Below are 26,316 nucleotides of genomic sequence, written 5' to 3'. Positions count from 1 at the left end.
TCATATATCTAGATTTCCAGAAGAGTTAAGGCACCATTTGTCATAAGAGACTTAGTCCCCCCAGAAAGGTCACAGTACATAGTAATCAAGAGAATATCATCGAGTAATTCTGAAGTGATATCTGGGGTTCCCCCTCTGCTGTTCCTTTAATATATAAACGATTTAAGAGACAATCTGAGCAGCCCTCTTAGAATGTTTGCAGAGTCTGCTGTTATTTACCTTCTACTAAAATCAACAGAAGATCAAAATTTAGACACAATATCTGAATGGTGTGAAAGGGACAAGTGCCTCTCAAAAACGAAAAGGGTGTGGGCATCCAAACCAGTACAAAAAGAAATATGTTAAATTTCGGTTACATAATAAGTCACACAAATTTAATGACAGTCAGTTCAACTAGATACCCAGGAATTACGAGCAACTTAAATTGGAACGATCACATAGATCATGTTGTGTGGTAAGCAAACCAAAGAGTAAATTTTATTAGCAGAACAGTTAGAAGATGCAACAGGTCTACTACATTCAAGAAGTTTAATGTAGGCAACCTCTGCCTACACTAAACTTGTTCATGCTCTGCTAGATTACTGCTGTGCGTTATGTTATCCTTACCAGATAGGATTGACAAAGACATCGAAATAGTTCAAGAGCAGCTCATTATGTATTATCGCGAAATTAGGGGATTACCATGGATATGATAAGCGAGTTGGGAGAGGGGGCGGTCATTGAAACAAAGGTGTTTTCCATTGCTGCAAAACCTTTTTACGAAATTTCAATCACCAAATTTATCCTCTGAATATGAAAACATTTCATTGTTTCCAACCTGCATAAGGAGAAATGATCATAATAATAAAACAAGAGGAATCAGAGCTAGTACAGAAAGATTTTAGTGTTCATTTTTCCCACACACTGTTAGAGTGTGGAACAGTAGAGAAATAATCTGACGGTGGTTTGAAGAACCCTCTGACAGGCACTTAAGTGTGAATTACAGAGTAATCATGTAGATGTAGGAAGCAAGATTGTTATCTGTTCTACTGTATATGTAATTGGCCTTTGAATAGACATGACATGGCAATGACACTGATTCAGTAAAAAGAAAATTATATAGCACTCTGGTACAAAACTACCCTGTTGATGAGTTTTTTAATGATGATCTGATCATTTGGTAAGGATAAATATTAATAGCATATGTATTCAGATATTTTATAGTTCCAGTAAATGTCGCATTCCATGTACAACCTATTACAGTTATATGCTTGATTAGTGTCGTGTTCAATAAATCAGTGATTTGACATGTATGTTATGAGACAATAAAATTCTGATTCTTTAATTAACAAGTGCAGAGCCAATGTATATATTCTGTGCAAATCATTGGTATTTGTGTGTGTGAATCATTGAATTTGTCTTTGAATCTGTAGCATATCATGTACTGTAGGCTAGCTGAGTGGATTATGTCTGACGTTCACAAATAAAAATAAAAAAACTGAAACAGTAAGATACATGGCTGATGGAAATGTATAGCCCATGACAGTATTCCTATTGTAAACCTTAGTACCCACTAATTCATTGTTCAGACTTACTGCCACAATTGTTTATCACAGTGTTTTTGGTGGACTATTCACCTTGCCACACAATGAACCGTGGTCTGTATCTAGATTTGATTGAAATGAAAGAAAAAGCTGAAAATTGAAATTTCTGCTTTGTTGCAGAAAAAGTTTCTTTGGGACATGGAATGAAAGGTATGTCCCTCGCTGAAGAAACATTTCGGAACATGTTTTACTCTTTGCATAAAACAATAAAAACCACAGATTTGCTATTTAAGTGCTTTTCGCAATGCAGTATTTCCCAAACGTCCGCTTATGATAGCGTAAAGTTCAGTAACTCACTGTCCATTGCTGGAAGAATGTGCAGTGAATTCTGAGTGCAAATAGCAATTCAAATTTGAGGGAAGCAGAAGCTGACAGCCTGAAATTATCGCTGTTTTACAAAGTACATCCCCAATCATCCCCAAAATCTTTCGAAATTTTCTCTAGTTGTCAGCTAGGAGTTTCTGAATGGCATCTATCCCCTATGTTCAAGGTGTCAAGAAGATCATGCCCATGTCAGTTTCCTTCTTTAAAAAGTTCACATATCCACAAATGTTTATGAGCAGTGCTGCTACATTTCGGTTGGTGCACACGAAATGTAGCTTAATCACAAAGAGTGCAAAGAAATAATAACTGAATATGCACAAGTTGCATCCGCACTGACGGTGCCACACCAAAGACGTTCCTTCTGTTGTCGATACATCAAAGTATGTAGAGTGTTACACATACTCTCACATTGCTGTGACTACATCACGCTGTGCAGAGTTGTGGATCGAAGAACGTCTGCTGTTCGCCACCAGATGGCAGTGGCATCGTTTTCAAAGCGGTTGTTGACGAATTCATTATAGTTCAGACCATTTGCTCGAAATATTTTTAAATTATAAACACAAATCTTCCTCATAAAGCAGTCCGCCTATTAGTAAAATCCATATCCAGATCCCTACAGTATTTCCTGAGATTAGCCCAAATGTACAGAAAGACATGAGCAGGGGACTTGAATTTGTATATGAAGGGCTTATTTCATCTGCAGATTTTTCAGCGCTCATTTAACTTTAGGACTCTGTATCTCAGAATGAACAAAAATGGACTTGTACCACTATTGAAAAATCCCTTCATATGTGGAGATTACGAATGTTACTATCTTTAACATAACTCCCAACAAATGTACATTCGAGAAGGAACAAATGTTATCATAGTATTAAGATATCATTTTACATTTATTAACAGAATATAGCGTTCTACGTTACGACACTGCCACAAAGTACCATGGGAGATGATTTCAAATTTATTAATAAAAGAGTGATATAGAAGGATATATATTACCTCTCCTAAATGAATTGCAGTGGACTGGGTCCTCATAAAAATATGGCAATAATAATCTTACATATCGTTTTGCATATCTATACATTGTAACAGATAGACATCACAAAAGGCACAAATGGTAATAATAATAATACCCATACTTGCACTGCCCTACTAAAACCACCAAAAACGCAGTGCAACAAATTGAGATAAAAAATGTGATGAGATACTGATACACTAAATACAGAACATCTCCTTCTACAGCATTTGATGCGTGAATATATATATATATATATATATATATATATATATATATATATATATATATATATATATGTGTGTGTGTGTGTGTGTGTGTGTGTGTGTGTGTGTGTGTGTGTGTGTGTGTGTGTGTGTGTGTGTGATACAAAACAGCACAACACAGTAAATATCTAGCTCTGTCTCCTCCCCTCTCTTTCTTTCCACCTCCTCTTCTCTATCTCTCTGATGTTGAGCCTTGTTTATTGTTATTGCCAACGAAACATTGACTGGTAACTTAAATCGTTCAAAATGATTGGGTGGCTCAAATGGGATCATTGATGTATGGGATATGAAAGACCACTCCTGTTGCTGGATCTGTGAGGATAGTAAACAGTATTTATCATACTTTTACTCCCCAAATAGGTCGGATTACAAAGCTTTGGACAATTTAGATTCTGTAGTAGTATTCTAATCATAAGCCAGTAAACCACAAATATAATGTTCTTGTTTCCTGTTGAAAGACTACAAGGAAGAAAACAAAACATTATGCAATTATTCTTACACATTTTATTTAAAATTATATATCTGGAGAGGGAATGTATATGGAAGAAACACTCTGTCTATTGTTCATATACACTGCTATGGTAGTTAAATCTGACTGTGAGAAAGAAAACGAAACTGCATATATTCACAGCGCAGCACAGTATTTTTTTCTCACAGTCAGTTTCAAAAGAAGACCTGCACACCACTGAATAAAGAAATATATACCCTGTGTCTATGTCTATTGTGTAAAAATTTGAAGTAAGTCAGTCAAAAAATTTTGGGATTCTTGTCGACAACATTTGTCTATTATACATTATATATGCATTTACATATTATATGTATATATTTAAAAATAGATTCTGTCGATCCAAATGTTTATTAGAGGACCATGTAAAAATTTGAAGTGAAATGGTCAAGAACTTTATGAGATTTTTTGGTAACATTATTTCCCTTCTATCTACATACATATATAGCATTTGTCCATACAGCTGTTTATTAGAATACCGTATTGTACAAAAAATAATTTGAAGTAAATCAGCCAAGAACTTTTCAAGATTTTTGCTAACAATGTTTCGATTTTGATATATTACTTATACATAATTGTGTCCTCTATATATTAAAATACATAGCTTATGTCTTTCCATACTTTAATTAGGGCACCTTTTATATATTAGAGAGAGAGAGAGAGAGAGAGAGAGATTTTTGGCAGCAGTTAAACAACGACTTACAGTACAGCTAACGGACAAAGAGGAGTCATATGGAGTACCAAGTCTGAAGATAAATTGAATAAAAATTGGAGGTGTCTTGAGCATCAAGTATTGTTGTTGTTGTGGTCTTCAGTCCTGAGACTGGTTTGATGCAGCTCTCCACGCTACTCTATCCTGTGAAAGCTTCTTCATCTCCCAGTACCTACTGCAACATACATCCTTCTGAATCTGCTTAGTGTATTCATCTCTTGGTCTCCCTCTACGATTTTTACCCTCCACACTGCCCTCCAATACTAAATTTGTGATCCCTTGATGCCTCAGAACATGTCCTACCAACCGATCCCTTCTTCTAGTCAAGTTGTGCCACAAACTTCTCTTCTCCCCAATCCTATTCAACACCTCCTTATTAGTTATGCGATCTTCCCATCTAATCTTCAGCATTCTTCTGTAGCACCACATTTCGAAAGCTTCTATTCTCTTCTTGTCCAAACTATTTATCGTCCATGTTTCACTTCCATACATGGCTACTCTCCATACATATACTTTCAGAAACGACTTCCTCACACTTAAATCTATACTTGATGTTAACAAATTTCTTTTCTTCAGTAACGCTTTCCTTGCCATTGGCAGTCTACATTTTACATCCTCTCTACTTCGACCATCATCAGTTATTTTGCTCCCCAAATAGCAAAACTCCTTTACTGCTTTAAGTGTCTCATTTCCTAATCTAATTCCCTCAGCATCACCCGACTTAATTCGACTACATTCTATTATCCTCGTTTTGCTTTTGTTGATGTTCATCTTATATCCTCCTTTCAAGACAATGTCCATTCCGTTCAACAGCTCTTCCAAGTCCTTTGCTGTCTCTGACAGAATTACAATGTCATCGGCGAACCTCAAAGTTTTTATTTCTTCTCCATGGATTTTAATACCTACTCCGAATTTTTCTTTTGTTTCCTTTACTGCTTGCTCGATATACAGATTGAATAACATCGGGAGAGGCTACAACCCGGTCTCACTCCCTTCCGAACCAATGCTTCCCTTTCGTGCCCCTCGACTCTTTTAACTGCCATCTGGTTTCTGTACAAATTGTAAATAGCCTTTCGCTCCCTGTATTTTACCCCTGCCACCTTCAGAAATTGAAAGAGTATTCCTGTCAACACTGTCAAAAGCTTTCTCTAAGTCTACAAATGCTAGAAACGTAGGTTTGCCTTTTCTTAATCTAGCTTCAAAAATAAGTCGTAGGATCAGTATTGCCTCACGTGTCCCCACATTTCTACGGAATCCAAACTGATCTTCCCCGAGGTTGGCTTCTACCAGTTTTTCCATTCGTCTGTAAAGAATTCGCGTTAGTATTTTGCAGCCATGACTTATTAAACTGATAGTTCGGTAATTTTCACATCTGTCAACGCCTGCTCTCTTTGGGATTGGAATTATTATATTCTTCTTGAAGTCTGAGGGTATTTCACCTGTCTCATACATTTTGCTCACCAGATGGTAGAGTTTTGTCAGGACTGGCTCTCCCAAGCCCGTCAGTAGTTCTAATGGAATGTTGTCTACTCCCGGGGCCTTGTTTCGACTCGGGTGTTTCAGTGCTCTGTCAAACTGTTCACGCATTATCATATTTCCCATTTCATCTTCATCTACATCCTCTTCCATTTCCATATTATTGTCCTCAAGTACATCGCCCTGGTATAGACCCTCTGTATACTCTTTCCACCTTCCTGCTTTCCCTTCTTTGCTTCGAACTGGGTTTCCATCTGAGCTCTTGATATTCATACAAGTGGTTCTCTTTTCTCCAAAGGTCTCTTTAATTTTCCTGTAGGCAGTATCTGTCTTACCTCTAGTGAGATAAGCCTCTATATCATTCATTTGTCCTCTAGCCATGCCTGCTTAGCCATTTTGCACTTCCTGTCGATCTCATTTTTGAGACGTTTGTATTCATTTTTGCCTGCTTCATTTACTGCATTTTTATATTTTCTCCTTTCGTCAATGAAATTCAATATTTCTTCTGTCACCCAAGGATTTCTATTAGCCCTCATCTTTTTACCTACTGGATCCTCTGCTGTCTTCACTACTTCATCCCTCAAAGCTACCCATTCTTCTTCTACTGTATTTCTTTCCCCCATTCTTGTCAATTGTTCCCTTATGTTCTCCATGAAACTCTGTACAACCTGTGGTTTAGACAGTTTATCCAGGTCCCATCTCCTTAAATTCCCACCTTTTTGCAGTTTCTTCAGTTTTAATCTACAGTTCATAACCAATACATTGTGGTCAGAGTTCACATCTGCCCCTGGAAATGTCTTACAATTTAAAACCTGGTCCCTAAATCTCTGTATTACCATTATAGAATCTATTTCATACCTTTTAGTATCTCCAGAGTTCTTCCATGTATACAACCTTCTTTGATGATTCTTGAACCAAGTGTTAGCTAGGATTAAGTAATGCTCTGTGCAAAATTCTACCAGGCAGCTTCCTCTATCATTTCTTACCCCCAATCCATATTCACCTACTACGTTTCCTTCTCTCCCTTTTCCTACTGAAACGTCCCCTTTGAACAATTATACAAGACTGTGCTTAAACTGACACACAATGTTTTTAGCGCAACGCAATCTGACTTTCAAAAATCCCTACAAAAGAATGGCCCTGACTAACATTAACCTATACCTTTCACAAATCACTTACCTCACAAAAATATTCATTACTCGAACTACTGCAATACAGCGAGCGCCACTACTGCCAGCTAAGTAAAAGATTCAAACTACGGAAGGCACTAACTACTGATAAGCATAGTTAGCAAATGAAAGATTTTAATAGAGAACAAACAATGTATTTACCTTAATAATCATAATTGACATCCAGTCTTACAAATTTCAAAACTCCGCCATCTCTCTCCCCACATCCACCACTGCTGGCGGCTCACCTCCAACTGCGCAACGCTACGCGCTGTTCACATCCAGCTGCCGCTGCCCAACACTACAATGGGAGACAACAATGCAAACTAGCCACAGACTGCACACAGCACAGCCAGCGATTTTCATACAGAGCGCTATGTAACGTTGCCAATAAGAAAACATAAATCGCCTACTTACACTACTACCGAATTCCAGTCACCCATGACTATTAAATTTTCGTCTCCCTTCACTATCTGAATAATTTCTTTTATTTCATCATACATTTCTTCAATTTCTTTGTCATCTGCAGAGCTAGTTGGCATATAGACTTGTACTACTGTTGTAGTAATTTTTTTTATTTCATCATACATTTCTTCAATTTCTTTGTCATCTGCAGAGCTAGTTGGCATATAGACTTGTACTACTGTTGTAGGCGTGGGCTTCGTGTCTATCTTGGCGAGAATAATGCGTTCGCTGTGCTGTTTGTAGTAGCTTACCCGCATTCCTATTGTTTTATTCATTATTAAACCTACTCCTGCATTAACCCTATTTGATTTTGTATTTATAACCCTGTATTCACCTGACCAAAAGTCTTGTTCCTCCTGCCACCAAACTTCACTACTTCCAACTATATCCAACTTTAACCTATCCATTTCCCTTTTTAAATTTTCTAACCTACCTGCCCGATTAAGGGATCTGACATTCCATGCTCCGATCCGTAGAACGCCAGTTTTCTTTCTCCTGATAACGACGTCCTCCTGAGTAGTCCCCGCCCGGAGATCCGAATGGGGGACTATTTTACCTCTGGAATATTTTACCCAAGAGGACGACATCATCATTTATTCATACAGTAAAGCTGCATGTCCTCGGAAAAAATTACGGCCGTAGTTTCCCCTTGCTTTCAGCCGTTCGCAGTACCAGCACAGCACGGCCGTTTTGGTTAGTGTTAGAAGGCCAGATCAGTCAATCATCCAGACTGTTGCCCCTGCAACTACTGAAAAGGCTGCTGCCCCTCTTCAGGAACCACAGGTTTGTCTGGCCTCTCAACAGATACCCCTCCATTGTGGTTGCACCTACGGTACGGCCATCTGTATCGCTGAGGCACGCAAGCCTCCCCACTAACGGCAAGGGCTATAGTCCATGAGGGGGCCTCAAGTATTAGATTTATTTAAGCGTGTGGCTAGGGCCCCCCATCAGGCAGACTGGGTGCCTGTCTTTCAATTTGACTCCACTTCGGCGACCTGCAGTCGATGAGGATGATAGGATGATGATGAGGACAGCACCACATCCAGTCGCTGGGTGGAAATAATTCCCTGACCCAGCCAGGAATTGAAGCTGGGCCCAGAGGATTGACAATCTGTCACGCTGACCATTCAGCTACTGGGGGCAGACAAATATTAGATGAAAGTTCCCAATCATATTACTGAAAAAAATAAGTTAGTCTGGAAGTAGGAAAGTGGGGAAGAAGAAGCCATACATGACAACTGGTTGTATATTCATGCAATTTTAACTTTATAACACAACAAATCTGACAAATGAACAAAGAAAACGTGAGTTGCGTGTAGCTTTTCAACAAATTCCTAGGATTCGAAATGAAGGACACTGATGTTGCAAAAAAAAGCAAAATTGGAAAATTCAGCCTCTGTTCTAGTGGATTCTGGGGTCTGTGGCATTCCTGAATTTCTTGAATCTGAGGATGTTAATCTATAAATAATCTTTCAAGATCAAATACGTGTAAACAACTTTTTTATAAGGTAAAATACAAACGATATATTGAAAGCCAGTTAACCTTCAGATGATAACCTTCCTCAACTATTTCGCAACTTCAGAAATAATCAATCACTGAAAAGCTTTGTTATGAAAGGCGAAATAAATAGCTCAAACTGATATAAAAGTCACCGGTTGCAACCTAACAATTGGCAGCTTTATTGTTGCAGTTTTCCTAGCAGCAAATCTAAAATGTCACTTTGAACTCCTCCTGAAATTTGCAAACAATATGATAGAGTCACTTTGTATTTCTCGTAGCTGTGTTACTTATACATCTCGCCTCTGCGTTATTTTTCTGCCGCTTTTTATCAGAGGATATGCCGTACAATCCAGCAAACAAGGGGGTGCATAGCAGACCGGTTGTGTGGTCAAGCAACTCGTAGGCACGAGAACGCGCATGCGTACATGTGTTCTATCCACTACTTTTTGTGTGTGTAGTCTTATTCCCATGTGCCTGCGCCCTGCAACTGTTCACAAGGAAAGTGGCATCGTGTGGACTTCGCAGGCTTAATACAAAAACCTACAAATTTAGAATCTACTGTTTGTGTTTTGGGAGAATCATGATTGAAAGGTCGATGTCAAAACTCCAATTGACGGCTGCCTGTAAGTGATGCGGACGTGCTGCATTGGACATTAAATATTACTTATACCAGAAATTCTGATATTATGTTTGTAAAATATCTGCTATTACACAATCACTACGTTTACGTGTGACACATCTGCCGAAAGACGAAAACCGAATTTCAGCAACCGTTTCTCGCTGTCGTGTGTACACGTTATTGTCTGAAGTGGATTCACTATCACAGTTAAATATGGAGCCTGAAAAATCGCTGTTACAGTTTCTTGTTCAGTCAGCACAGTGGCAATTTATCGTAAATTAAACGAGTGTAAAAAGCTTCAGTTTAACATTTCGACTTATCCTTCACTGTTCAAAAAGCCACTCCATCCATATCAGCAGAAAATTTTTAAAAACATGACGAAAGCTGACCAGCGTAAGTGAGCGAAAATCGATTGGGGAAATGGAACTCCGGACACTAGAAGTTGATTTACATAAACGATTTTGAAGCATGTACAAGACCACCCACAAGCGGTATTAGGAAATCGGTTTACGAAATCCGGTTTTGGGAGCCCTATGTGAACGGGGCGTAAGGTGTTTAGCTAAAAGGGCAAATAAATAAATAAATAAAATACTACGTGTCTTTGGCCACTCTGAATGGTCATAGTACACTTCAAAGATCTTCGTTAATTGTGTAACTTAGATTGGAAGACAGTTGTTTAGTTGTTGTTGTTATAGTGTTTTGTGTAAGAATTGTTGAATCTGGTGGGTTTGGTATTTTGTTGAACAATGACTACCGCTGCCAGACCTACCTTCGAACCTGCCCGTGGTGGGCAGGGCAGAGGCGAGAAAGATTTGAGTGCAATTTCAAGACAGTATTCGAGCAGAGATTTGCCATCTCATAATAAACTGAAATACAGGTAAGATATAGCAAGCCCAGTGGATATTTTAAACGTTTGCAGAGATTTACCTTTTGCGTTCTACAAATGTATTGACTAAATTCTTTAGTTAGTTTCAGTCGTAGAGAACAGATGTAGTTATTCATGAGCTTATTCTTACTCTAAGTATCTAATAAATTTTGTATGTCGTAAGTGAATAATGAATTAAAGATCTGCAGCCAGTAACAGCATAGCTACAGACATCGTGTGTTTGGTGTGTTTAAAAGTAATGACAGTCATGAGTCAACGTCTGTAGCCAACATGTACGGTTCACGATCTATACTTATAATTTTGCTTGTATGCCTGTAGCATCTATATACGTTTTGCAGTCCATATTCATATATCTGTTGATATGTAAACATGTGATGTAGAACACCAGTAAATGCATGTGTAAGCCTACATACATAATGACGAGAATGAAATATCACAGTGGCAGATAATTTGTCTGTTTGGCCATATACCTTTTTATACCAGTACCTATGAGAAAAGGATATAGCCTACTGAAATAATGCTTCATTAACACTTTTATGATGTATGTGCCTGTCCGCCGTTTATAGTATTAGGCTGAGTAACAACCTGTTAATGGAAGTTTCTGTTCTTGTTGAAACATGCATCCTATTCAGCCTTAGCATGGAATAAGGTTTCTCTCTCTCTCTCGTCCTCATGTTTTGAAAATAAATGTATTAATTATTTTCACACATCAGCACTGTCTCTGGTCTCTGTGCTATCTCTACACTTCCTACTTGTTTGATGTGCATTTGCATTTGGGGGATTCCATTGTTAAGAGTGGGACAGTGGCACAACATTTTTCAACAGTCAAAAGCTAATATAACAAAAAAGTACAAAATAGAAGTAAATTAAAGAGTGATTGATCACATGAATAGTTGTTTTACCTTCTATTTAATTCCCGATGTCAGAAGTTTACAGTGTGAGCTGTTACTCGTCTTTAAAACTTTGTCTTTGGTGGGACAGTAAATGGTCTCAGCATTGAATGTCCACCAACAATTAACAAGAACTGTGAATTTTGCACATATTTTCTTTTGAAAACATTGAATTCCTGCTATCAAAACAATTCACTACATGGCAAAATATCAATAGATGTTACATTATTAATAATTACTTATGAAAATTGCAATCGAAGAACATCGCAGTTTTTATGAGTTAAAATTAATTTGATCATATTTATTTTATATGAAAGAGCAGTTAATGTATTTGGAGCTCACTTCCCATGTAAATGATTTTGTAGAAAAGTTTTGTTTCCTGTGTATAACTTAACAGTATAGTACATTAAAGTCCTGGGTAGCTAATAGTTTTACTTTAAGTAAATCCACAACCAAAAATGAACTATGCGGCTGACTACTCATCCAATTTCAATAATGTTTAAATTTCCCGAATACTCATAATGCAGAGTGTCCTTAAATGTTTAGACATCTGGATTTAGGAAACTAGCAAGCTTAGTCAAACTCAATGTAGGATGCATTCTTCTTGTCAAATTTGAACACCTTCAGTGAATCCTCTACTGATCTCGTACACACAGTCTGTATTTCTCCATATTTTTCAACAGCTCTCTATGTGCAGTTGCAGTGTACCTGTATTTGGCTGACTACCTTCTTGCAGTTTGAAACTCAGCCAAAGTAAATATTCCTGGGATGAACTTTTTCATAGCAGGTTCTGAGCTTGTAACTTCTTTGAGATAGTATGTCTGCAGGTCATGGAGACATGATCAATCATCATTCATCTCAGATTCTGTGTAGCTGAGAGAATATATGTAGCGTGTAAGTTGAAAAAAACTTGATTTCACTGGTTTTTCTCCATGGCATAGTCCATATCAATCAGGCAGTCTAGAAAGAAATCTTACCTTCATAGTCTCGGATGTTATTGAATTTAGCATATGTTAAAATGAAGGACTAACTAAGGAAAGTATTTTTCTGTTAAAAAAAACTGCTCCAAAATACAGCCTTCCAAAGATGACTTTCGGCATACCATTTTGAAGATGCGAATTTAGGAAACATTTGTAAAATACTGTATCTCTGGAACAGTTCTAGATTATTTCTTTTTTTTTTTAAGACAATTGCTTTATGATTACAATGAAATGATCCATTTGGACTTATTTGTCAAAGTTATTTTACTACAGTGTTCTGAACATTTTTTATAATTTATGGATTTTTTTTCCAAAAATGCCAATACATAAAATTTTGATTTTTTTTCTGGTGATTAGTACCATATAGTTCTACATTCCCTGAAAAGGAGAGCTTCCACTTTTGGGTTGAATAGGTTTTATAAACTACTGAAATTTTTGCCATACATACAATGTGTTTTATGACCACATTGTCACATAACAGATTGATAAAGCTGTATTTAACATTTAGTTTTGTAAGATGAGCAGGAGACTCATTTTTCAAGCATTTTAAACAGTTCCAAAATGCATGTGAAAGGTCCAAAGACTCAAAGGTTAGGATTTTTACAACTTCTGTGCAATCTATTTTGTACTGAAATTAGCCAGTGAATGAACTAAAAATGTCTTACACTTCTTCAGTATTTTTGTTTGATACCTTCCTGCTGAACCAATAGGAACTGGAGCACTTAACAATCTTCAAAACATTGTGAACAGGAAGTAAGCACTGATAGCATTGTTGCTGTCCTTCAGCTGGAAACCTATAAGTAGCAGGTGGTCCATGTGGTACGGTAGTATAAAGTTCACTACAATTTCATTTAACTCATAATTGGTGTCTGTAATCTCTGCAATCCAGCGGTCACAATCATACACACACACCACAAACATCCCCCCACTCAGGTTTTGAATCTGATTATTATCCAGCTGTTTCTGAAGTGTTGGCCGAACAAATGGAATTTCTTCTTTGTTGCTCTTTAAAGTGTGTGCAATTTGTATTCGCCTATTACTTTGAGTCCAAAAATGTGCCTTTGAATTCCTTTCATGGGAGTAGTTTGGTTGGACCATTCTTCATTTTTCTGCTCACAGAATTCTTCGATTTCCTCTTTGGATAAAATAATGAGGGCTGTGGATATGTAACATTTCATGACTCTTGTAAAATCCTCAGCATTTTTGGTATTGGTTTGGAAAGATTATGTTTTATAGCATGGTGTTTCAGCACCACTATCACAAGGCCCCTTCCTGTGACCAGTAGCACTGTATACCCAGCCATTTGGCATGAGCGACTTACTCAATTCAAACAGCTGGTAGACTAATGATTTTTAAAATGGCTAGGAGCACCATCAGAAATAATGATGATCTTCTCTGCCCCTGTTTGCAGTTGAAGAATTTTACGCATTGCTAGCAAAGCTTGTGCTGAGTCGTGTCCTGTGTCATCACTTCTAACTACAACACTTGTGGTTTTGTTATGAAAATATGTCACTCCTGTAAAAATTGAAACCTGGTCATTACTCCAATGATACCCTTGCATGTCTTGTGGGAGAGTTATGGACCATTTCTGAGCAAAACCACAGTGAAGCACTAAACATAGTCCTTCACCTTGTACACACCCTTTCACTTCTGCAGCGCATTGTTGTTGCAATTTCTTGAGATGCCGCTGTGTTGCTGCTTTCACTAACCATTTACCAAGTTCATCATTGAAACTGTCAAAGGCAACAGTTTTCTTAATTAGTTTATTTCCCTCCCATGTTGCATATGTAATTTCTGCAGAGTTACCTGCTACGTCTTCCAGGCCAAGTGTCTGTAAAGATAGTCACCACGTTCTTGAAACAAACAAGTCTCTCACTTTATGTCACAGACTACTAATGACTTCACATGCCCAACCAATGTGTAATATGTTATGTGCTCCAGTAAGTTCCCAAACAAAGTTCAAAATTATGCAGTACACACACAAACAGACATCTCTACGTGGCCATTGAACTACCCTCTTAGGTCATAGTGCATAAAATTTTGATCTTCCAATATGTGAAGTTGTATAGTTGCTCTTGTTAATTTGCAAAAGTTTCTTTAATAGTGCAAGTCATGTACCTCTTCACTTTCAGAACTTTTTGACCTTCAACTGTTACAATTATTGTGTCTTTTTTGTCGGCACTCTGGTGAGAACAGTCCCCTTTATCTCCCAGATAAAATGACTGCACTATTTGAACTTGAGCTGCTTCTACAGGACCATAATAACGATCTGGTCTTTGAAGACTCATTTTACATACCTCACATTTTGTGATTTGTCTACCGTGTACTTTGATACTGATGGAATGTGGTTCAAAATTGTTTTATTTGAAAATGTCTATGGAATAATAGTTACACTTGCACCTTTTCACTGTAGGATGCACAATATTCAACAGCTGAATTGATATTTGTGAAAAATTCCTGGCAAGAGGTGCAAGAGTACTTTGGTTCATTTTCTTCTGAAGATGGAATTTCTACTTTGAAGAGTGTGGTCAGTTTTTCTATAGGCTAGTGTATTCATCCATAGCTTTTTTGATTACTCTGTGCTTTCTTGATGCATAGTGCTGATGACTCGACTTCACTGACCGCTGTTTCTTAACAGGACTAACACCTAACTCTCTAGTTGACTGATTCAGGGTATTTAATTCTTCCTCTATTGGTACAAAATCTGCATCATGTGCACCATGGGAGGCTTCACCTTGTTCAGATACTATTGTTGTTGTTATTCTGACAAAACATTCATAACACAGACATCTTCACTTTGAAACAGAGTTTTCTGATGAGAACACATACTTGTTTGCCTTATATATCACTCTTTTATGGATGTGCAAACAGTCACCACACTTCACTCTCCTGTGGCCCCAGTCAGAAGACATTTCAAACAGTGCTTTTCACAAAATACGCTGCAACTGTGTCAACTGGCAAATTCCTCACGAAAATGCAGAACTGACTGGATGGTTGCGGATTTCTTAGAAGCCTCTTCAGTAAACAAATTAGCAATGAATAACTACCATACAGAATCCTGCAGTGAACAACCACGACAAAAAACTGACAAGAAACTACAACAGAGTGTAATAAATATCTGCAACAATGAAAGTGAAAAGAAATAACTGCAATAAAGACAATAGAAATAAACATTGTAACAAAGAAATTAGAAGAAACTACTTCAGTGAAGACATACGTTACGCTTGAAAGTTAAAAAAAAAAAAAAAAAGAAAAGACAATTTTTTAAAATAATACCTGTCCAATTTAAAAGTTCTCCTTGACGGAGAATATAGTACTTCATGGTACTGATGAACAGAAAAAAATCGAACTTTTCTGGATAGGTATTTTTGAGAAACAATTTTTTTCTATAAGTTATAAAAAAATTCAAAAGGCGACACTAAAATGTCTTTGATAGATATGTCCAAGTGGAGGATACCATTGTAATCTTAAAGCAATTATCTTTCAAATAAAAAAAGTTCTAACAAAATATCTAGAACTGTTAAGAGATACAGCATTTAAAAAAATTTTCCGAAATTCACTTCTTCAAAATGGTGTCGCCAGTGTCATCTTTGGAGGCCTCTGTCTCAGGCCACGAATTTTTTTTGGAGAAAACAAAAAATGTGTTTCTTACTTACTCCAGAATATTAACATATGCTAAATTCAATAACCAGAAGGTATCCCCCCCCCCCCCCCCCTGCCTGAAGTGATACAGATTATGCCCCCCTTCAAAACAAAAAAAAGTTTCTCTCATTGTCATTTACATGTAACATTTCTGCACGCTGACTTTTCCTAGGTTGTTGTATTTTCAGCAGATTACCCTATGTAAGTTTGTGAGATTAAGTTTTCTTGTCTACTAAGAAATTCTGTTTTGCTCTCTTTTTAGGCAGGCTTTTCCATACATTTTTTTGCGACAGCTGATTTTTTTGCGGCATGCTATGGCCACCACGTCTTCCATTCTGACTGTATACCATATTTCCTGTTTTCCTTAACCACCATGTTTTTTTCTGCTGTCTCTTGTCCTTCATATACATGTCTTTATGTTATAGAAAATCATTTCTGCCCTTTCATATTCTTTTCGTGTCATATTACTAGCTGTTATCTTCTGCATGCAAATTGAAGAAGTGAAGGTAAGCAGTCACCATATAGTTGAGTCTTTGGACAGTTAAAAAGCATGTAAATGAGAATGGAAGTGGTGCTAAGCTTTCAGACAGTGTCACCCTCCAGAGCTCTCATATCAATTTTCAGTGAATTTCAGCATTGTGTGTACATGTTAATGCTATACTCTTTCACATGTTTAGGTATTCTGGAGATTGTCATTTAAATTTGTTGAGATTTCTTATCTCACGAATTTACTGTTGCTGTAATAATCCCTGTGTAGCGAAACAGGCTGAGTAGTGGAAATTTACTGCCGTTAACGAAATATAGCACAATGTTTGGATAGAATGACATCTTCACATGGTTTGACTTGATGTGCTACGGATCACTTTTATGGAGCCAGAAATGCCTGTTTCTTGAGTGTTTTCAAGCCTGTGCTGCTTTCTTATAGAGAACATGGGCAAGGAACCACTGAGGAACTCAGATCACGAGACTTCCGCAAAGAACTGGAGGAAAGAGAACGTGAGAAAGAAAAGAACAATGCCAGGGATCGCCGAACCCAAGAGTCCAGTTCACAGTGAGTTTTCATACTTGCAAGTTGTTTATTGGAATGAGGCATATTTAATGATAATTGACAATCAATTTGTTTCTTTACTAGCAAGAGACCCAAGCTGGACCAGGTCCCTGCTGCAAGCCTAGATGCGGATGATCCATTAGATGAAGATGATTCAGATGATGGTGACAGTGATGATGATACAGCACAGTTGTTGGCTGAGTTACAGCGAATAAAAAAGGAACGTGCTATGGAACAGGCAAAAAGGGTGACTATCTACGCAACGTATTGTTGAGGAACATGTTCTGTAGATATTTATAATATAGACTGCAAAGAGATGTGATTGACACTGTGAGCTTGAAGATATGAGCAATGGCTTCAGTGTTGACATTAGTCTACTTTTATAGCTTTTTTGTGGTAATAACAAGATAGTATTTTGGTGGAGGGTTTAAGCTCAAATCCTTATCCTGTCATTGTGTTTCTTATTTGTTGCAGTGTCCTTGAATCACTTGAGTTAAAACTGGGATTTTTATTTTAGGAACACTCCCAATAGTTCCTTCAGAACTTCTACTAATTTAATTCTCCTTCATAATTGTATCAGTGTTGCTGGGACTTTGAACATTTATTTAATTAATTTAAGTTCATTGTTTTGCTGTTTAAGTTTCCCTTTTCATTTCATTGTCATCACGTTGAATTTCAGATCCATCTCTACAAGGACTATATGGTCTAGTTTTGATTTTCGTTATAAACTCTGGACGTGAACGATGATAAAACATTTCCCTTTGCTCAAGAGCAATAGTGATAAATAGCAACCATAACAGAAATAGTACATTTCTTTCCCTTCTGCTGTTTTTTCAGTGTTCTTTCACTTTCATTTTGAAGTTTCATTCAACCCTCTTTCTCTACACTAACATTTTTCTGTTAAGAAATAAAATGAAAAGTTAATAACAAGAAAGGATTTATTTAGAACAAGGAGTGTTTAGGTGTTATATAATGTCACAGTTTGTCTCACAAATCTAGAATACTCAAACAAGATGATTTTATTTGTGAAAAGCATGAAATAGTGAAAGTTCCAGCAGTTTTTGAATGTTTAGGAATTTCAAATGTATGCCATCTGTGAGGTAGGCCTATATGTTGGATCATTTACTTGCAAATCAGTCTCAGAGATTCTAGCTTAGATAAAACTGATTATGAAGTCCTCATGTTAGGAAATGCGAAACATATGCTGTAGTCTTCCCTGCTCATTCACGGTTGCCTCTTGTGTGTGTGCCATCCTTTGGAGATATCTTTATCGACCATGGGTTTTTGGGCTACCATGTCAATTTTCCATTGCTTTGTTGTGAATTTACAACATTGTTATGATTTCCTGATTCACACTAAAGGTTATGAGTATTTATAAAGTATGATATTAAATATGGCTGTATTTGAACAAATTTTGTTGACCGTCATAGTATTCACATTACTAGTAAGTTCTCCGTCTATAATAACCTCAATGTTGCTTGGACTTTGTCCAAGTTTTTTGCAGTATTATGCTTCAAGTAAACAGATGACATAACACAATGAGCACCAGTTTTTATACTTTTACCATATATATATTCAAAGTATCTTATTACTGTTGCATTTTTTGACACCAGCTGAAAACATTGCTACGAGGATTTGTCATTGAAACTTCCTGATATGGAACAGTGTCAGATGACAACAACAGGGAATGGTCTTTCTATAGATGATGGAGAGAAAGAAAGAGGTTATAAACCACTGGTTAAAACTCCAAATATACTCGTGTTTGGTTTAAGTCTAGCTATTGCTACCCAGTCAGAAAATCCCCAGTAGCATACCCAAATAATCTCCCGCTTTGCTTGATTTTTAGTTATTTCTTTGCAAAGTCATTTATTAGAATCAGTTATATAATAATAATAATAATAATAATAATAATAATAATAACAATGTTCTGCCAGTCGTAAAAGGCGACGAAAAGAACAAACCACTAATAGGGCTAACCCCCCCCCTTTTAGTGCGATTAGTTGGTTCAGGACAGAACTAAAGAAGCCTCGGACAAGTGCCGTCATGGTCGGGGACGACGCTTGAACCCTATGCCCGCCCACAATGGTAACGACACTGCTAGCCAACTGGAAAATGATTTAAATCCAAATAGAGGTGTTTTGCAGGATATGCTTCATGCAACCACCCTAGAAGGAAAACAAAGGCAGATGATGAGATGGTCAGATGAAGTTAATCGACACCTCATGTTCTGTTATTACTAAGCAACAAACCTAGGAACCAACACAACTGGATACAGATCACAAGTATACACAACATTTATTACCAGATACCCAGAATTAAAATTTTTAACTGAACAACGTCTAGCTGATCAGATCCGTGTAATAATAAAAAATAACTGGATACCCCAGTCAGAATTAGAAAACATCAAACAACAAGTACAACAAATACTGGAACAAAATAATGTGTAATCAGAAGAAGAAGAAAATACAGTAATGGACTCAAACATCCCGGAGCAAACAAACAAAGAACAACATGCATCAATTAAACAATCAGAGGAAAACGAAATCTTAAGACAGCCACCAGAACAAGCACAAATAGAACACAAAGTGACACACATGTTAGATATAGAAGAGAAATTTCAGCTGACATATATAGAATACAAAGACACAAATACAGACATTAGACCATTCTTGCATAGACCGCCAAATAACCCACAAGTTGAAACAACAATAAAAACTATCAACACAATCATAAACAACAAAATAAATGAAAACACAACTATGGAAGAGTTACAACTACTGGTTTATATAGGAGCACTCACTACACTAAATATACACACTAGGCAGAGATCAGAACCAACCAACACACAGAAGAAACCCACAAAACCGGCATGGCAACACAGGCTACAGATCAGAATAGAAAAACTGAGAAAAGACATCGGACAGCTAACACAATTTATAGGAAATGAAATGTCAGAGAAAAAAAAAAAAAAAAAAAAAAAAAAAAAACGAAAAAGGTTAGGTAAAATCTCACAACAAGAAGCGATAGAGCAATTAGATGAAAAGAAGCAGAAATTACAAGCATTGGCCAAACGACTTAGAGGATACAAAAAAAGTGAAAATAGAGGGAAACAGAACCAAACATTCAACACAAACCAAAAGAAATTTTACCAGACAATAGATAACACACACATTAAAATAGACAATCCACCAAACATAACAGACATGGAACACTTCTGGAGCAACATATGGTCAAACCCAGTACAACATAACAGGCATGCACGGTGGATACAAGCAGAAACAGACACATACAAGATGATACCACAAATGCCTGAAGTGATAATTTTGCAACATGAAGTCACCCAAGCAATTAATTCTACTCACAATTGGAAAGCCCCTGGAAAAGATAAAATAGCAAATTTCTGGCTAAAGTAGTTCACCTCAACACATTCACATCTAACTAAATTATTTAACAGTTACATTGCAGACCCATACACATTCCCTGATACACTTACACATGGAATAGCCTATCTGAAACCTAAAGATCAAGCAGACACAGCAAACCCAGCTAAATATCGCCCCATATCATGCCTACCAACAATATACAAAATATTAACTTCAGTCACTACACAGAAATTAATGACACATACAACACAGAACAAAATTATAAATGAAGAACAAAAAGGCTGTTGGAAAGGAGCACGAGGATGTAAAGAGCAACTGATAATAGATGCAGAGGTGACATATCAAGCTATAACTAAACAAAGGTCGCTACACTACGCATACATTGATCACCAAAATGCTTTTGATAGTGTACCCCACTCATGGTTACTACAAATATTGGAAATATACAAAGTAGATCCTAAATTGATACAGTTCCTAAACATAGTAATGAAAAATTGGAAAACCACACTTAATATCCAAACAAATTCAAATAATATCACATCACGGCCAATACAGATTAAGCGTGGAATATACCAAGGAGACTCATTAAGTCCTTTCTGGTTCTGCCTTGCTCTGAACCCACTATCCAACATGCTAAATAATACAAATTATGGATACAATATTACTGGAACATACCCACACAAAATCACACATTTGCTATACATGGATGATCTAAAACTACTGGCAGCAACAAATCAACAACTCAATCAATTACTAAAGATAACAGAAGTATTCAGCAATGATATAAATATGGCTTTTGGAACAGACAAATGTAAGAAAAATAGCATAGTCAAGGGAAAACACACTAAACAAGAAGATCATATATTGGATAACCACAGTGACTGCATAGAAGCGATGGAAAAAACAGATGCCTATAAATATCTAGGATACAGACAAAAAATAGGAATAGATAATACAAATATTAAAGAAGAACTAAAAGAAAAATATAGACAAAGACTAAAAAGCTATAAATACTTATGCTATACCAATATTGACCTACTCATTTGGAGTAGTGAAATGGAGTAACACAGACCTAGAAGCACTCAATACATTTACACAATCACAATGCCACAAATATAGAATACATCACATACATTCAGCAACAGAAAGATTCACATTAAGCAGATAGGAAGGAGGAAGGGGACTCATCGACATAAAAAAACCTACATTATGGACAGGTAGACAATTTAAGGAAATTCTTTCTAGAACGAGCGGAAACTAGCAAAATACACAAAGCAATCACTCATATAAATACATCTGCTACACCACTGCAATTTCATAACCACTTCTACAACCCTTTAGATCACATAACATCAACAGATACGAAGAAAGTAAATTGGAAAAAGAAAACACTACATGGCAAGCATCCGTATCATCTAACACAGCCACACATCGATCAAGACGCATCCAACACATGGCTAAGAAAAGGCAATATATACAGTGAGACGGAAGGATTCATGATTGCAATACAGGATCAAACAATAAACACCAGATATTACAGAAAGCATTTTATTAAAGATCCCAATACCACAACAGATAAATGCAGACTTTGCAAACAACAAATAGAAACAGTAGATAACATCACAAGCGGGTGTACAATAGTAGCAAATACAGAATACCCCAGAAGACATGACAATGTAGCAAAAATAATACATCAACAGCTTACCTTACAACATAAACTTACAAAACAACACGTTCCCACATACAAGTATGCACCACAAAATGTACTGGAGAATGATGAATACAAATTATACTGGAACAGAACCATTATAACAGATAAAACAACACCACATAACAAACCTGACATCATACTCACCATTAAAAAGAAGAAATTAACACAACTAATCGAAATATCCATACCCAATACAACAAATATACAAAAGAAAACAGGAGAAAAAATTGAAAAATGCATCCAACTGGCTGAGGAAGTCAAGGACATGTGGCATCAGGATAAAGTTGGCATTATACCAATTATACTATCAACTACAGGAGTCATACCACACAATATCCACCAGTACATCAACGCAATACAGCTACATCCAAAATTTATATATACAACTACAGAAATCCGTAATTATTGATACATGTTCAATCAACCGAAAGTTCCCAAATACAGTATTACAAATACCATACAGTTAAAAGGAAGTGACGCTTGATGAAGGTCTGCGTGGCTTTCTATTTTTGACCAGACATAACGTCTGAGAAAAGAAAGAAATAATAATAGTAACAGTAAATTGAACAGAATTAAGAATAGTTACTGTGTTACACAGGCTGATTATAATTAAACTTTCACTACTTGGGCCAGTGTAGACAGAAAATACGTATGAGTACCCAATTGTATAGGAATGACGCTCACTCAGACTGTACGCAGCCAAATTTGCGTTGTTAGTAGTGTTAGTGTCATGACTAGCTGTTAGGATCCAGTGCTAGTATGGTTATGTAGGCTTGAAACACAAGTGTGCATTACAGTTGCAGACAGTCAACAAGGTTCTGGACAAGGTGAACAGGGCTTTACTTGTGAAGCTGTTTTGTCAAAACAGCAGCAATAGTACTGCTACTCCTCACAAGTATCGGCGCAAAAGGAATATGGAGAGGCCTCCTTCCTCACTAGGGTTGAAGAACATTATTGGGAAGTTCAAATTAACGAATCATTTGGGAATTGCTCCTGGGAGAGACTGACTGTCAGTTGCAGCACAAGTTCTTGATCAAGTTATTGTTGCCATGGCTGAGAATATTGGATGCAATGTGCAATCTTCAAGGAGTACGGGACCTTCACAATAGCTTAACATTCCGTGGTCCACTTTATTTCAGGCAGCAATTGGGCAATCACTAGTGTGGCTCCAGGCTGTTGTGGATGCAGGTGATCACACCGAGCAAAATTTGTAATCTGCATCATAAGCATGATACACAATAAACAGATGTTACATTCTCGTATGGAAATTGTGTTTCTTTCAATGGTTTATGCACTATTTCTCTTTTCGTATGGAAATTGTGTTTCTTTCTATGGTTTATACACTATTTCCCTTTGGCCTGTCCTTCCAATGTTTCCACAAATTTTCATTGTACAATGGTCACTCTTTCTCATGGCGGCCATTTCAAGTGCTGAAAGCTTTATTATAACTCCCCTGTATTGAGAAATGTTTATTATCTATTCTTGCAGCACATTTTCAAGTGCAGTTTCGTAATTGAGAATGCGATGTGATCTGTACGAAGACATACTTTGAAGAGTGCTTTATTATGACCATTGTGGATTTGATATTATTGCTCATAAGTTTATCAGATGGTTTGGGAATTTACATGCCACACAAAAGGCACTGCCATATATAGACACGTATCAAGAAATTAATAAGTGGCAAAGAACAGGCTTGCAACTGAATGTGGGAGCTACAAAGTAGTAATTAAGTTTGTCAATAGACAGTGTCACCTTGTTGGTATCTGATGTGGAATTCTTTGCAGATTTCTGTCTGATGCTCCAGTAGTCCTAGATCTCCATCCTGCTCTGATTTTAGCTTTTAACAATTTAAGGAAAGCTTAAAAAGTTGATGAAAGTTGCATCAGTGATTTTTCTGGATGTTGAAAGTGATAATGCTTTCCATTCAGAGCTTGCTGATTTGGAAACTGTTACTCCTAATAAGCTAAAGTTGCTTAAAACTATTTAGACTACTTTTGATTTCAGAGCATAGAGCATTGCTTCAAAAATTCATTCACAAAGTATCACTGTGATCTCAGTTGACTTATATGTTCACAAAAACTAGGTTTAAATCAATTCTGGATTGACAAGGAAACTTTAGTTTTCCTTGTGAAAATGGTACTTATAGTAAATGCTGAAAACTTTCATTATTGTAGACATCCTGGAAGAACCAGGAACACATCCATAAGAATGGTCACAGTGAAACATCCTCTCACATATACCAAAAATTATTTTTGTTGAATTTGGATTTCACATTATTGAACTTCATTGATAAAGGTGTGTGCTTGGCTAGATCGTCATTTTTTATATAATTCAATGAGAAAATTATAACTGAATATGAACACTCAGTGGTTTAGTAGTGGGTCCTACAAACAAATCAAGTGGAAGCTTGAGAAGTCACCTCCTTTCATCAATCTTTAAAAATGCATGGGAATTGAAAATAACAGGTGTCTGTTGTTGTTTATCAGGAGAAAGGAGAAAAAGATTGGTAAGATGTTCTCTTCTACACATATAAGAGACCAGAAAATGAGACATGGACATGGGATCTGGGGTGGGAGGAACTATATCATGACATGTGTTCAAAAGTACATTGCTACATTGTTAGTGGTGACAGTGTTAGGAAAATGATTGATTGCTACCCACCACATAGTAGAGATGTTGAATCCCTGATAGGCACAACAAAAAGACTGTCAAACAAGTAAGCTTTTGGCCAAAAAGGCCTTTTTCTGAGTGAAACAAAACACACACACACACACACACACACACACACACACACACACACACACACACACAAATGCAGCTCGCACAGGCATGACCACTGCCTCTGGCTGCCCAGGCCAAATGGAGTAGCTGCGCATGATAGGGGTAAGGAAGGGGATGGTAAAGCACTGCTTGTGGGAGCATACAGGGACAAGGTGGAGAGAGGGTAGGGAAGTCAGGTGCAGTGATGGGGGGGGGGGGCAGCGGAAAAGGAGAGTAGTAAACCAACTGTGTATCAGTCCTTTCGAAAGGCCTCACCTTTTGTCCCACTCCCAAAATCAATCACGCAGGACTTGTTAAAAACCTCCCCTTTTCATCTCAGTCCCTAACAGTGACCCCATTCCAGAAATCCAACAGGATCTCCAGTCTCTCCTCAGATCCTTAGGCCCATCCCAGAACCTCTCCCCAGAATCTCTCTCTCTCTCTCTCTCTCTCTCTCTCTCTCTCTCTCTCTCTCTCTCACACACACTCTCTGTCTGTCTGTCTGTCTCTCTCTCTCTCTCTCTCTCTCTCTCTCTCTCTCTCTCTCTCCCATCTCTTCCTCATTTGTACCACTTCCCACACGCCAGTCTTCTACATGCTTCCTTAAAATCCATAAACCCAACCACACAGCACACCCCATCAGGGCCGGTTACTGTGCACCCACTGAGAGAATCTGTGCTCTTGTATACCAACACCCTCAGTCTGTTATGCACAACCTACCCTTCTGTATAAAAGACACTTACCATTTCCTCCACCGACTCTCCACAGTTCCTGTTCATTTACCATACAGTGTCCTGCTCACCACTATTGGTGACATGTCCCTTTACACTAACATCCCTATCGCCTTCCCATCATTGAACACTACCTTTCCCAATGCCCGACAGATTCCAAACCTACAACCGACCTCATCCCTGGTCACCATGACCAACTATATCCCTACCCACAATTATGTCATATGCCAACCTGTTCATGGGCCATCTAGAGGAATCCTTCCTTAACCACCCAAAATCCAAAAAACCTCACCAGATTCAGATTCATTGATGACATCTTTGTGATCTGGATTGAGTGAGGACACCCTGTCCATATTACTCCAGAACCTCAACTCTTTCTGTCATATTTGCTTCACCTGGTCCTCCACAACCCATCTAACTTCACCTTCCTCGATGCTAACTTGCAACTCAAAGATGGCTACATCAGTACCTCTGCCCATATCATACCGCTCAACCAACAGCAGTAGTCCGTCCGCCGCTCGTGGTCTCGCGGTAGCGTTCTCGCTTCCCGAGCACGGGGTCCCGGGTTCGATTCCCGGCGGGGTCAGGGATTTTCACCTGCCTCGAGATGACTGGGTGTTTGTGTTGTCCTCATCATTTCATCATCATCCAGG

General features: G+C 37.5%; 1 protein-coding gene across 1 annotated transcript in view; it reads left to right on the top strand.

The window, feature by feature from the left end:
* Positions 1-10,060: 10,060 nt before the first annotated feature.
* Positions 10,061-26,316, top strand: part of LOC126162038 (protein CWC15 homolog) — a 32,563-nt gene continuing 16,307 nt past the window's right edge. The window contains exons 1-3 of the mRNA XM_049918265.1: positions 10,061-10,509; positions 16,956-17,081; positions 17,163-17,325. Coding sequence (XP_049774222.1) covers positions 10,379-10,509; positions 16,956-17,081; positions 17,163-17,325 — 420 coding nt within the window. The 5' untranslated portion in view covers positions 10,061-10,378. The remainder of the gene's footprint in view (positions 10,510-16,955; positions 17,082-17,162; positions 17,326-26,316) is intronic.

The sequence above is a fragment of the Schistocerca cancellata genome, chromosome 2, assembly GCF_023864275.1.
Source record: "Schistocerca cancellata isolate TAMUIC-IGC-003103 chromosome 2, iqSchCanc2.1, whole genome shotgun sequence".
In the NCBI taxonomy this organism is placed as follows: domain Eukaryota; kingdom Metazoa; phylum Arthropoda; class Insecta; order Orthoptera; family Acrididae; genus Schistocerca; species Schistocerca cancellata.
The sequence above is the reverse complement of the archived record's forward strand: the minus strand, read 5'-3'. Positions and strand labels throughout refer to the sequence as shown.